The sequence below is a fragment of the Apodemus sylvaticus genome, chromosome 19, assembly GCF_947179515.1.
Source record: "Apodemus sylvaticus chromosome 19, mApoSyl1.1, whole genome shotgun sequence".
NCBI classification, from domain to species: domain Eukaryota; kingdom Metazoa; phylum Chordata; class Mammalia; order Rodentia; family Muridae; genus Apodemus; species Apodemus sylvaticus.
The window spans coordinates 45859719-45874105 of NC_067490.1; the positions used below are offsets into that span (position 1 = coordinate 45859719).

General features: G+C 43.1%; 1 protein-coding gene across 3 annotated transcripts in view; it reads left to right on the forward strand.

The window, feature by feature from the left end:
• Positions 1 to 10987, forward strand: part of Sec63 (SEC63 homolog, protein translocation regulator) — a 70618-nt gene extending 59631 nt beyond the window's left edge. For all 3 annotated transcript variants that reach the window (XM_052162952.1, XM_052162951.1, XM_052162953.1), the window contains 3 exons: positions 1536 to 1634; positions 6221 to 6325; positions 7387 to 10987. In XM_052162952.1, coding sequence (XP_052018912.1) covers positions 1536 to 1634; positions 6221 to 6325; positions 7387 to 7530 — 348 coding nt within the window. In that variant the 3' untranslated portion in view covers positions 7531 to 10987. The remainder of the gene's footprint in view (positions 1 to 1535; positions 1635 to 6220; positions 6326 to 7386) is intronic.
• Positions 10988 to 14387: the final 3400 nt, after the last annotated feature.

Consider the following 14387-nt stretch of genomic DNA (forward strand, 5'->3'; position numbering starts at 1 on the left):
GAGATGACAGTTATTTCTGGCACATAAAAGATAGTTTTACACACACACACTCACCATCATCCTGCTGCTCCCATCATTGCACATGTGTTATTTATTTATTTATTAGCTTTACTCATGCTAAGTGCTCTGTAGCCTGTTGCACTTAACAGAAGAGCTCTTCGTTGAGTTATAGTAGTATTGTTAAAAAGACACACAAAAGTAATAATGTAAAAGACTGGGCCAGTGGGATGGCTCAGTAGATCCAGGAACCTCCTGCTAACCCTGCTAACTTGAGTTGCCACGTGATGGAAGGAGAGGACTGATTCCACTGGTTCTTGACCTCTGCACATGTGTCATAGTATACTGGCACCAGCATACATATAAACACACACAAATATACACATACACACAACCACAATCATTTAAAAATGAAAAAGATAGTCAAGCAAAATGTTTGTAAGCAACCTTTTAAGGGCGAAATAAATGGAAGTAAATGGATAAGGTATTGGTATGGGCTTAGATATTCCAAAGAAATGATTTCAATAGAATTGTTTTCTTCTTTTTTCTTTTATTAAAAACAGGACCGCTTCTAAGTGTTGGAAATTAAGAGCTTTGGGTAGTGCTGTTTTGACTAAAATATATTCAGCACATACTGGAGTTTATTTTTAGCTTCCAACATTTTCCTTTAAACCATTTAAGCAAGGTATCTTCCCTTCTCAGTCCTTAAAATAAGTGATGTAAGCAGATACCAAGCATCCGTTCACTGTTGGAATGCAGCACAGTGATGGTTGTGGGTGCATACAGGCTCGTGTTTATTTATTAATACAATCATTTTCTGCCCTTTGTTCTCTCGATTCTAATTCACAGCTCTCATTGTGCATTCTGGTGACAGTTTCCTAATGAGCTTTCTGAAGTTCAGCTAGAAATGCCAAGCTTTCCAAAATAGTAGTGTGCAATTAAAGATGGATAGAAGCTCTTAGAACCTGAGGTGCTCGCTTTTCAATTGTTGCCAGGCAGTGGTGGAGCACGCTTTTAATCCCAACAATCAGGAGGCAGAGGCAGGGGGATCTTTGAGTTCGAGGCCAGCCTGGTCTACAAGGGAGTTCCAGGACAGCCAGGGCTACACAGAGAAACCCTGTCGGAAGGAAGGAAGGAAGGAAGGAAGGAAGGAAGGAAGGAAGGAAGGAAGGAAGGAAGGAAGGAAGGAAGACAGTTTAATGTATTGCGCTGCCCAAGTCCCTTCCACATCATACATTATGATGTTGTAATAATTTAAGTTGTTTTCCTTTTTTTAGAATACCTTTTGTCATTTTAAAGTTAATTGTGGATTTTTAAGGTTGAGATCTATTAGTAGTCTTTATGGAGTTGTTGAAACTCCAAAAATTATTTGGAGGGTAATAAATGTATCTTGCAGTGGTTGTGTACATTTTGTTCACTTGATCCAGGCACTATATCAGTGTTAAGGATGTAACAAGGATAGCATTTCCAAAATAAAGACAAATTAAAACTGTTTCTCAGTCCTTTCTGATAACTCATACTTTTTTTTTTCTTTGCAGGAAAAACAAGAGTGGTGGTGGCTTTATATTGCAGATAGGAAAGAGCAAACATTAATATCCATGCCATATCATGTGTGCACACTGAAGGATACAGAGGAGGTAATTAGCCAACAGTATTTGTTTTAATATCTTACCTTTATGATGTTTCATTAAATTTTTAGTAATTTGGCTTATTGCTTATTACATTTTGTTCATTATATTTTCTTTGTTTTTGTTGGGGCCAGTCTGTAACACTAGTTCTAGGGTACATGTACACTTCTAGGGTACATGATGGCCTTTCCAGATACCTGCACTTGTGTATACACACACACACACACACACACACACACACACACACACACACACGCAACTAATACAGAATGAAAGTAGATTTTTTTTTTTTTTTTATTTTAAGGAAGGGAGGATTAATCTCAGCAGGGCCATCTGTGTTTGACAATTAGCCCCTTCCTTTTACTTTCATGGCAAGGTTAAGACACAGAAGTCAGGAAGCAGAGAGAATAGGGAAAGGGCAGGAGACCAGATATACCTCATAGGCACAGCCCTTCTGTGACCTACTTGCTCTAGTCAGGGTCCGCCTCCTGTTGCCCATCACCTTTCAATAATGTCATCAAATTATGTTGCCATCAAAGGGTTAATCATAGATTGTGTTGTGGCTCTCACGTTTGTGATGAAAAGTCGTTTACTCAGTAAGTTGTATGTTTGCTCATGGGAGCTATATTCTGTTCTTCTGTATCTTGGGGTATATGGATGTGTGTGGATGTGTGTGTGAGGGGTTTGCAGACTGTGGTCCAGCTAGTAGTACAATGCCTGTCTCTCAACAGTCCAAAACCTGGATGACTCTGATGGTCTTCAGTGTATGTTGGAATACCAAAGCAGCAGGCTGTAATGCCAGTGAAGGAATCGGTCCCTCAGCAGTAGGATATATGAACTTGCCAATAAGAGTGAGGGCAAGCAGATAAAAAGCAAAAGCTACTATCCGCCGTGCCTTTTATATAAGCTGCCACTAGAAGGTGTGGCCCAGGTTTGGGGTGGGTCTTCTGACCTTAAATGATCCAGATTTAAGGTTGGTCTTTCTTAATTACTGTGAAGAGACATCATAACCAGACAGCTCTTATATAGGAAGGGTTTTAGTTGGGGGTCAGTCTTAACAGTTTCGGGAGGTTAAACCATTATCATAATGGCAGCGAGCACATCAGCAGGCAGGTGTGGTGCTGGGGAAGGAGCTGAGAGCTGCAGCTTGATTTGTAGGTGGAGAAGGGAGACTGGGCCTGGCGTGGGCGCCCACTCCCAGTAACACACTTCCTCCAACAAGGCCACAGGGCCACGGCTCCTTATCCTTTTCTTTTTTTTCTTTTCTTTCTTTCTTTCTTTCTTTCTCTCTCTCTCTCTCTCTCTCTCTCTCTCTCTCTCTCTCTCTCTCTCTCTCTCTCTCTCTTTTTGTGTGTTTTGGATTTGGTTTTTTTCGAGACAGGGTTTCTCTGTGTAGCCCTGGCTGTCCTGGAACTTACTCTGTAGACCAGGCTGGCCTCGAACTCAGAAATCCGCCTGCCTCAGCCTCCCAAGTGCTGGGATTACAGGCGTGCGCCACCACCGCCTGCCTCCTTGTCCTTCTCAAATAGAGGCACTCCCTGGTGCCTAAACAGTCAATAAATATAAGAGCTTATGGGGCTGTTGTATTCAAGCCACCATGCTCCACTCTCTGACCCCACAGCTCTACAGCCATAGCACGATGCAAAAGTGGGCTCAGCACAGCTTCCTAATCTGACTCACACTCAACATTGTTCTAAAGTTCAAATTCTCTGCCGAGATTCTTGGCAGCCTCCTTAGCTGTAACCCCTGTAAAGTCAAACTCAAAAGGCAGATCACACACTTCCAGCATACAGTGGCACAGAATGTACACTGACATTTCGGAAGGAAGGAAGGGAAGGAACATACTGAGGAAATAATGGGCCAGAGCAGGACTCAAAATCAGAAGGGCGAACTGAAAATTCTGTGTCTCCATGCCAAAACACTCTATAGGTCGTCAGCTCCTTCAGCTGTGTTGACTGCATCTCTCTCTCTCTCTCTCTCTCGCTCGCTCGCTCGCTCTCTCACTCACTCACTCACTCACTGTCTCTCTGTCTCTCTGTTTCTCTCACTCTGTCTCACTCTGTCTCTCGCTCACGGTCTGTCTCTGTCTCTCTTTCTCTCTCTCGCTCTGTCTCACTCACTCTCTGTCTCGCTTTGTCTCTCGCTCACTGTCTGTCTCTGTCTGCCTCTCTCTCTCTCTCTCTCTCTCTCTCTCTCTCTCTCGCTCACTCTCTCTGTCTCTGTCTGTCTCTGTCTCTCTCTCTCTCTCTAGGTGGTTCCACTGCTAATGTGCGCTTCCCCTTGTCAGGCAAGTACTCTTCTTACCTACACAGTTCATGTCACCAAATTGTTGGGGCTCCCTCACCCCTCCTACAGGGTTTCTCTGTGTAGCCCTAGGTGTTCTGGAACTTGCTCTATAGACCAGGCTGGCCTCGAACTCACAGAGATCCACCTGCTTCTGTTTCCTGAGAGCTGGGATTAAAGGTGTGTGCCACCACTGCCCAACATTCAACTTTTAATGTATTTTCCTTATGGTATTACATGTAAATGATATACAGATTTTACACAAAAGTCGGCAAATACCATGCTTCACAACCAACCTGTTTTCTTCTGACAATAAAACTTGGGCGTGGGTCTCGTTCCACAAGCATGGTGCAGGTGTTGGGCGTGAGCACTGCTACAGTGCGGTGGCACAGTTCCTGTTAGTGTCCCTTCATGGCTGCCACAAGCAGTCTCTGTTTCCTCTTCAAGGTCACAAGCAAATGGAAGGTTGCACTTGGTGTTTGTTCTCAGTCCATTTTGCTCTGGGTACATACATGCAGCTGCATGGCTACCACTGGAGTCGGAACTTGTAGCTCCTCCTTTTTTGTTTCTTCATAGCATCCTTTTTAAGATTGCACCAAGATGTTTTGTTAGAATATCAGTGTAATTTGTCTCATTGCTTACTCATTATATTTCTTATTGGTCATATATTTCATGTATGATACATTGTATTTGTTTGCTCCCCATTTGTATAATAAGGTTTTCTTACTTCTACCCTTATGAGGGTATTTGGTAAATCTCATCTGTGGTATGCTGTTTGGACATCTTACTGTCCCCTGAATGTTATTACCAAATGTTAGCATGCAGTGATGGTTTGGGTGTAAATCACTTTCTACTCTGTAGTCTGAGTTTAAGGGTGAAAGTAGATACTGTAGCGAGGCCAGGCATATTTCCTCTGTCCGTGGGTTACCTGGTTGTTTTTATTTGATCTTTTAACTTGGATGTTTTTTCTTTACTGTGAGGAAGGACGTCAGCCTTTAAACATAAAAATGAGTTTTCCCCTCGTTTATTCTGTGCCACAGTTCTCCAAGGTCTGGGACTACAGATTCGCACCAGAGTGGCCTATGTTAATTTATAATATTGGCTGCAAAAATCTGGAATGTGGAGATGGGAGGCAGATTACTAGAGTATCAAAATGTTATTTTATATAAGCATTTTATTATATGGAATTGAAATATTTAAGGCTATGTTACTATTTGTATTTGTTTATGACTTGATGGGAAATTTAATTCCTTTTTGAGCTTGTTTTTATCTAGTTTTCTATAATTTATACTTTATTTTTCTGCTGTGGATAGATGTTAGGGTGGTAAAGGGCCTTATTAAAACTAATAAATCACAGGAGGGGGATCCAGGAAAGGGGATATCTTTTGAAATGTAAATAAAGAATATATCGAATTAAAAAATATATAGATTTAAAAATTTAAAAACTGATAAACATTTATTGAAATAGAATGGAGTAAAATATATAATTCTTTTTAAATTTATTTTCATAATTTTGAATTTCATATATGAATATAATGAATTTTAGTTGGTTTTTTTAATCAATTCTTCCTACTGATTTCTTCCCTTGCTCTTTCAAGCCTTTTTTCCCAAAAAGTAAGTGTGTGTGTGTGTGTATGTGTGTGTGTGTGTGTGTGTGTGTGTGTCTTGAGTTTCATTAGGATACTTGCATGAGCATGGGTGAAAAGCTGTTTATTGGAAAGTGGGCACCTTCATCCCCAGCAGCTGTTAACTGCCAGCAGCAGTCCCTTGGGAGTCTTGGGGTCTCATCGGAGTCCAGGCTCCTGTGGTGTGGCCGCCGCTGCAGTGAGCTGGGAGGGGAGTGGCCCTGTCATGTCCTCAGGATTTTTCTGCATCATATTCCCGCTCCAGCTCTTGCATTCTGTTTGCCCCTTCCTCCCTGAATCTTGGATTTTTAAGCCATAGATATTTTATTCTGTAAAGAAGAAAATTTAGCAAAAATTACTTTTTACCTAGCCAAGTCTATTCAACCTTTCATTCATTCATACTTGATTCTTTCTTGCATTTCTTTTGAGTTTTAAGGTGGCAGCATAGAACTTGGTTACTTTAATATGCTTTCTTGAACTGTGTACATGGAAATGAACCCCAGTAGTTCTGCTTAATTTGATTTCCTTTTTGTTTAGAGTTTATGATAAATGAGAAAGAACTCACGTGTTTGTTATTATGACAGCTTGTGTAAATCATGCTCAGTCCTCTGAGGAAGGAGGTTTAAAGGCATTCTCTTGTTTCTTTTATGTAATCTAGGTTTTTAAGTGTTGATTTTATCTTCCTAGGTAGAACTGAAGTTTCCCGCACCAGGCAAGCCTGGAAATTATCAGTATACAGTGTTTCTGAGATCAGACTCCTATATGGGCTTGGATCAGATTAAACCACTGAAGGTAAGACTTGTGAGACAAGTGAACAGAGTCACTGGAGAGGCGCGTGGCCTGGGGAAGATGTGGGATGACCAGAGGACAGGTCATCTCACACACTTCCAGTGATAGTTACATTTTTAAGGAGCATTGAACTTAGACTGTAAGTTGCTTTAGTGGTGGTCCCCCCCACCCCCCCAGACAAGGTTTCTCTGTGTAGCCCTGGCTGTCCTAGAACTCACTCTGTAGACCAGGCTGGCCTTGAACTCAGAAATCCGCCTGCCCTTGCCTCCCAGAGTGCTGGGATTACAGGTGTGCACCACCACTGCCCGGCTTAGTGGTTGTTTTGATGCACTGTAACGTGGTACATTTCAGAGCTTTAAAAAGGCTGGTGGGGGTCGGGGGGTGGGGCAGGACTCAAATTTTTCCATAGACATTTCTGTAGTGTTTGATCTCTTAAATGAAGGGTTTTTTTTTCCATAATTTTGGTTTTTTGTTTTGTTTCTTATTTTTCTTTATCGTTTTAGAACATAAACTTTGTGTATGGTTAGAAGCACACTCATTTCCCTTGAGCTTTTCATGTAAGTCATTCTCTCATATTAGTGAGATTGTGCTAAATCATTGTGACACTGTCCAGAGTAAAGGAGCCGGTACAGGCGAGTCTGTCTTTCCTCCTGAGAGCTCTGTATTTCTGGCGTTGGCCATAGAATTTTACTTCATGAAAATCTTTGGAAGGCATACCTGAATTTTTCTTCCTTCAGCCAAAGACTTCTAATTAGAGACCACTAGGTGTTATTGCATAGGAATCTTGGTTGTTAATAGTTTGTGCTGTAGAAATACTTTCATAAATGGTTGAACTTCTATAGAGTCAAAATGTTAAACTATATTAGAAACTGAATTACATTTCTGTCTAAGTATATTTAGGATTTTCATTTGCAGAACAAAGAATCTTTGAAATGAATGTGCTGAATTTATAGAGTTGCAGCCACAAAGTCCATTTCATTGCCACAGTCAAAGAAAAACCTTCTCTAGAGACTGTCTTTCATTATTCCTCTCCATACTTCTGACATGTATTTAATTGTTTATAGTTGGAAGTTCATGAGGCCAAACCTGTGCCAGAAAACCACCCACAGTGGGACACGGCGATAGAAGGTGACGAAGATCAGGAAGACAGTGAGGGATTTGAAGACAGCTTTGAGGAGGAGGAGGAAGAGGAGGAAGGTGGTGACTGAGCCGTGAGTGGAGCACAGCACAGCGCTGGCACGGCCTTGCAGACACCTGCTGCTCTGTGAGGGAGAGGGCAGAAGCAGGCTCTGGAGGAGGTGCTGGCGTCTTTACTGAACTGGATGCAACAATAGACCGTCGGTGCCACCGTGCAGTCTGAGGGGCTTAGAGCCTTTCAGGGGTGGGGTGGTGCGTTTATCTCATCTGCAAATGATAATAAACCCTTCGATGTTACAACTGTCCAGAAGTGTGGGCTGTGCGTTCCCGATCAGATCCTGCTCTTGGAGGGTCAAGGCGCATGAGAAGCAGTCTGTGGGTGAGGGGCTTTCCTTTGTTCAGCTTTAGTTTTAGTAAACATTCAAGTATGATAAACACCACAAATATGTTCTAAGTAACGTCTGCTCAAGTTTTTAATCTGTTAGTAAGCTCTATTATTCATTTATCAATATTTTACAAATGGTAAGATTGTAACAGTTCCATATGTGAGTTGAAACCATAATTTTCATCTATCTTGGCCATAACTTAGCATTCTCACACATTCCACATAATACAGAGGGCTACATTTTAGAATTTTCCGTTCCTAATTGCCCAGAGTTAGCAATCATTATAAAAGTGGCTTTTATTGGCTTACAGCCTCTTAAAGCCTCTGGTGGTGTCAGTGCAGGACCTAATTCATCTGATAAAGTTCAGGGCCAACAGTGATTGTGGGACCACACGTTCTCTGATGCTTGGCTTCTGTCATTCAGCCTTTTGGAAAAGGTTCACTAGAAAAGCTTTTAATCTACCTGACTCTGTCAGATGCCTTTTAAAGAAAGTAAATACAGCATCCAGAGGAGGCACTTTTGTATTCATTTGAACTCCTGTTAATAAAATAGAAGTTGAACTCATTTTATGTTTGTAATTGTGTGTGTCTTTTTACTCCTAGAGAAAGGGCATAAATAGGGTAATGTTTTATTTTTCAACTCAAAGTTTAATATTGTACCTCACTGTGGAAGTGACTGCTATCTCTGTATCCTCTTGGGAAACCCAGGAGGAAGAACTCTTTTTTTCTCATTTAGTACAACCCAAAAGGGCAGTGCTCAGCACAGAGTAGAACTGTGTGTGATGAGTCACTGAGGTCAGAGGAATATTTTTATTACTAGACATAGAGGACACACATGTCTATAATACTGTAAGACTGACTGCAATAATCCTATCACACTTGCCATAGGCCAAAGTACTGTTGCAATACTAACTTATGACCTTGGTTATTTAAAAGGTTGCTACTCTTCCTGCAGAATTATCGCTGGTATTTTGTTACTACAGTAGTTGGAAATAAAATTTGAAAATTACCAAAAATATGAATTTTTTGTTGTTGTTCTAAATTTAAGATATAACACTTAACTGTTGCTTTCCCTGGCACCCCGCCCCGGGTGAACAAGACCTTCCCTTCCTCTGCAGGCACGGGTGGGTGCGTGGGTCTGCCTTCAGACCAAGTCTGGCTGGGAGGCTCCAGAGTTGGCTGTAGCGGCTAGACATGCCAGTGTGAGGGAGGGAGTCAGCTGTGTCAGGGAGAGGAGCACACTGAGCCGGAGGAACAGCCGGAGCTGGGCCGGTTGCCTGTCGTAGCGTTGGTGAAGTAGCCAGGCTGGAGGAAGCCTTGTCTGGTGGCTCCTTTCTCTCTGAAAGGGCGCACAGACTCTTCAGACAACGGGTGTCTCAGTTTGAGATTCTCTAGTGAGGACTTTACACCCTGATAACAGCACTGTGCTTACAAAACAGCATGTCTTCCAGGATTGGAGATTCCAACAGTTAGCTTGTGTTTGCCTATTTTGTGATGTGTATCAACATCTCAACCTCAAGAACCAGTTTTCCTCTGACCAGTGCTTTGGTGAAAGTGCTTTGGTCGGGTAGGCTGCTCTCTTCTCAGTCCCTGGACTCCACGTCCCTTCTTTCCTCTGCAGTAGTAATTTGTCCTAATTTGCATTTAGTTGAAGAGAAATACAGAGTGAAATTGATTATATATGAAATTCAGTAGCTTACATTGTGTAAAAGTTTTCATTTCTAAATTTGCAGAATGTCTATCAAAATGTAGCTTTCTAGAAGGAGACTTCCTGCTAGTCAAAAGTGGCAGGTTAGCACTGGAAGACCTGACTGAGGTCTCAGACCCAAAAGTAGATTTGCAGTCTTTAAAATTTTGCCTTTTTTTTTTTTTTTTGAGAAGAATCAAGCGCATTGAATTAAGATTCTGTATATGGAGCAGTCTTGTTCTTCGCTCTGCCTTTCCCAGCATACCCTGGGGGTGGAGGTGAGGAGTGGAGCACTGCAGTCCACTGCTTTCTGGGAAGCTCAGGTCTGTCTGTACGCGGTGTAGGCGTGGAATGCCCGTTTCTGCCATGTGGAACCAGGGAGCGTACTGAGGCTTTCTTAGTGTGATTTGATTTGGTTTTTGAGACTCGCTATATAGCCTAGGCTGGCCTTGAACTCCCGATGTAGCCCAGGTTGTGGACCTTGTGATCCTCCTCCAGTCTCAGCCTCCTGAGTACTAGGATTACAGACACGAGCCACCACACCTGGTGTTACACATTGACTGCATTTATTCAGGTACCTGCTCCAGCTGGCTCCTACCACACACTGGAGTGCTGTTTAGTGATGATGTGTATTTCAGCTGCACTACATGTCTCTGAGGGAATGTTTACCATGCGTTGACTGCGTTTCCATGCAGGGCTCTGCCATTGGGCACAGCAGCTGTGGGCACTCTCTGTGTGAAGGACTTAACTTGGACTTAGTCAGCACGTGGGTGGGAAGTTTTTCTTCTTTCTCCTGTGGCACAGTGGCCGATATTTCAGATGCCTCCCTCTTTCTTTCCTTTCTTCCCCTGTTGTTTGTTTGTTTGCTTGATCTTGTCACTAGGCAGAGGAATTGTGTTTTAAGGAACTAGCTATTAAGTTAATTGGCCTTTGCCTAGCCCCTTAGCCCCTTTGAATAAAGCAACATGCATCTTTTGTTTTTAAATGCTTCCTTTTTGAAGCATTTTCTCGACTCTATGAATCCCCTATTTAGTCTGCCTTAAAGTGAACCAACGATCAGTGAACCGCAGCATGACATTTTACCAGCAGTGCAGTGGTTAGTTAAGTGTGTCTCCAGATGTTAGCACCATCATACACTTACACTTGACACTAGGGCTATTTTACACACCGTAACAAACAAAACAGGCGCCACCTTGTACATTTTCCTGGAACTGAGCTAAAACTCCAAATAGCAAGCAATCATGGGCATACTTTAGAAGTGTGGTTTCAGGTGGGGTGTGCATCCTGGGGGATGCAGGTACTAAGTCCATTGAGAAAATGTTAAAATAATGATGCTTTGTATTTAACCTCATCCTTTTAAATTTCTATTTTTATGTGTTTTATAATGTACATAATATATTGTACAGTTGTACACTTATATAATTTATAAATAAATAATACATTTATTGGTGCATTATTTTTTTTTCCTGATTTGGGTGCGTGATAAAAACATTTGGATACTACAGTTTGTGGTATAGATAGGATGACATTTCAGTGATCTGAAAGTTGGGGCTTTTGGTGCTCTGCTATCTGAGTTGAAGTGACATACTCTGATCGCAGAAGGCAAGGCTACATTTGTTGTATCTAGATCTCATGCTGTCCACAAGAGCAAAGATGATGGATGCTCCTGGAGTGCAGCCATGAAAGAGGAAGGACTGTACCTGTCAAGAGCGGGGCAGTCACCCGCTGCTGCACCTTAAAGGCTGGTGTGGGAAGGACCATCCCTCCCGGGCAGAAGGAGCCAAACCCCTGCATAATGGCAGCAGTGGCCACCACTTCTGTGTAAGCAGATTGTAAACATCACAGTTACCTGTAGTTTCCAGCCTAGTTCCAGCAGAGGGCGATAGGGCCATAAGTAATTTTCTTTATAAAGAACATTTGTTTTTGTTTTGTTTCAAGACAGGGTTTCTCTGTGTAGCCCTGACTGTCCTGGAACTCACTCTGTAGACCAGGCTGGCCTCGAACTCAGAAATCCACCTGCCTCTGCCTCCGAAGTGCTGGAACTAAAGGTGTGGGCCACCACTGCCCCGGCATAAAGAATGTTTGGTGAGACTGAACCAATACTTCAAAAATGATTTTTAATTTGTTTGTTTGTTTGTTTGTTTGTTTTTGAGATGGGCGATTGCACGTTTCCCAGTCGTGCCTCAAATTCTTGAGCTCCTAGTCCTCCTCGAGCGTCTTGAACAGCTGGGACTGGGACAGCACTGCTGTGCCCAGCTAAGAAATGTTCTCTGGGTTATCTGCGCTTCCCAGAACCCCTTCCTTCCCCGTTCAACTGTACCCACCAACCCTGTCTCCTTCCTTATGAGATCCATTAAATGTGCATCTGGTCGGAAGGCAAACCTATTTGTAGCCAACTCCAGGAGACAGTCTGTGTGTCCACTGTGCTACAGCTACATTATATTGTTTGAGAGAAGTGGCAGGCAGGTAAAACGTTGATATAAAATTTAATATTTTGTATGGTGTCAGCTATCAAGGGTCTGACATTTTTCTCTTTGTGCAAGCTAATTTGCCACATTTTCTGGGTGCGAGCTCCAACTCCCAGGTCAGGCACAACATGAGCTGTATGTCACCCAAACTTCTGTCCTCCAAGTTAACACGTGGGTGGTGCCAAGTGGCCCAGGTCGACATTGTGCTTGCCAACAGAGGAACTGTGAACTTGGGAACCTAGCCCTTTCAACTAGTGTGGACAGCGCTCTTTATACTCTTACTGCTGTAACAGCGAACAGGTCCTTTGTTACAAGGGGATACAGATCTGTGAGGAGGGCAGCTTGCAACCACAGTGTGTGTGTGTGTGTGTGTGTGTACACGCTAAGGTGTACCTAAAGGTAAGAAACAAGTAGGCAGTGGCCTGTCAGCATGTGGGATACTGTGTACATAATATTAAACCAAGAGGTGCAGGGCACTTACTTTAAATGATACAGGTTCTTAGTTTAAAAAAAAGACCATCGCACTTGATAATGTATATTTAAGCCTCTTGCAAATGTTCCTCAAGGATATCAAGGAGAGCTTGGTTTCATTTGAAGATAGTTCACTTACATGCAACTACTAATCTAGAACTTAGAGATACTACAGAGAACAGAGAGGGTGACCGCATTTGCCAGTGAGAATTCTGATTTAAAAAACTTCAGTGAAGGACTAGACTTGCTGGACTTTGAACAGGCTGGAGGATTCCTCAGGATAAGGCATCCTGGGAGGCCTGGGGTGGCCACTTCTCGTTCACAGGCCCCACCCTTCTTCCCAGCCCTGTTCACTTGTCCTCACTATCACATCCAAAGTTTCTCCAACTTCTTAATTTCTTGATTTTCTGCCACATTCTTGGGACTCTAGTCACTTCCCTTCAAAAGCTTACTGTTCCTCTTGACAACACATCAAGCACACAGGGTGGTGACAAGGAGAATGGAGGAGCAGGAGCACTGCCCATGTGACAGACTCCAAGGCACTCTGGCTCAGAGCTCCAGCTTCTGAACTGGCAGTTGGGTTTTCCCACGATCCCTAGGAGTGCCGCCCCACCTCCCCAGCCCTGCTCCCAGGTCTGTACCCATTGTGATGGAAATTACCAGGATTAGCGTGATTAGCTGAGAAGTGCTTTAGAGAGTGGGGGTGAGCCTGGTGGTATGATCTACTGCAGTATTTCTTTCAAGTCTGCTGACTTAATGACAGGGCATCCCACCAAATGTCAGGAGTGACAGACACCTCAGGAGCAGCAGTTCTCACGTGGAGTTTAAGTTTGACAATACTAATCAAGTAGAATTCTTATATTTGGTGTGTTACACAGAAGAGTTTCTCAGAGTATGAGATCTTTAAAAAGCCTTTTGCCTCCTGATTTCTGGAATTTTCTTTAATTAGCTTAGCATCCACTTGATCCAAGTCCCTCCAAAGAAAGGCACGTGGAAACAGAGTCTTTGGGGTTTGGGCCCGAAGCTCCCTCCTTGGAGTGGCAGAGTGTGTGGGAGTGCCGGGAGCAACTGTCCAGCTCTGCTCCAGAGACACTTGGCTCCTGTCTTTCCCCTCTGACAGTCAGACATGATATGAAGGAGGAGCATTAGAACAAAGAGCCCAAGAAGAGGGGGTTTGCTCCACCCCAAGGGCTGCAGTGGGGACCCAGGCATTCCTGTGCTCTTCCCCAAACCCCATGCATGCCTGGAAACGGAAGCGGACAGACTCGCTAGTGTGGTCGTGTGGCCCGCAGCTCTCTCACCAGCCCACCTCCTCAGCCATGAGTGTTCCCGTTACCTGTGACTCGGCCCCTAGCTCAGAGTCCGCAGCCTGCAACCACATGGGATTCAGTTTTGTCCAGCTCTGTGAAATTCCGAGTTGGATGAACCCATGCTAGCTAGCTAAAAACATGAAGGTATTTTCTAAATCCCTCTCAGAGAGATTCAAGTACTCCTAGACCTGTCTTTAGAGGAGTGGTGTGGGGGCTGGAAAGATGGCTCAGGGGTTAAGAGCACTGACTGCTCTTCCAGAGGTCTTGAGTTCAGATCCCAGCAACCAACCACATGGTGGCTCACAACTATCTGTAATGAGATCTGATGCCCTCTTCTGGTGTCTGAAGACAGCTACAGTGTACTTACACATATAATAATAAATAAATTTTTAAAAATCTTTAAAAAAAAAAAAAAGAGGAGTGGTATATTCTCTCCCCAAGTCTTTTTTTTTTTTTTTTAGGTGCTACTACTGTAATCAAATGATTTTGTTCTTTTTTTATTATTTTCTATATTCTTTGTTTACATTCCAGATGATTTTCCCTTTCCCGGTTCTCCCTCCCCATAAGTCCCATAAGCCCTCTTCCCTCTGCCCATTCCCCAATCAAT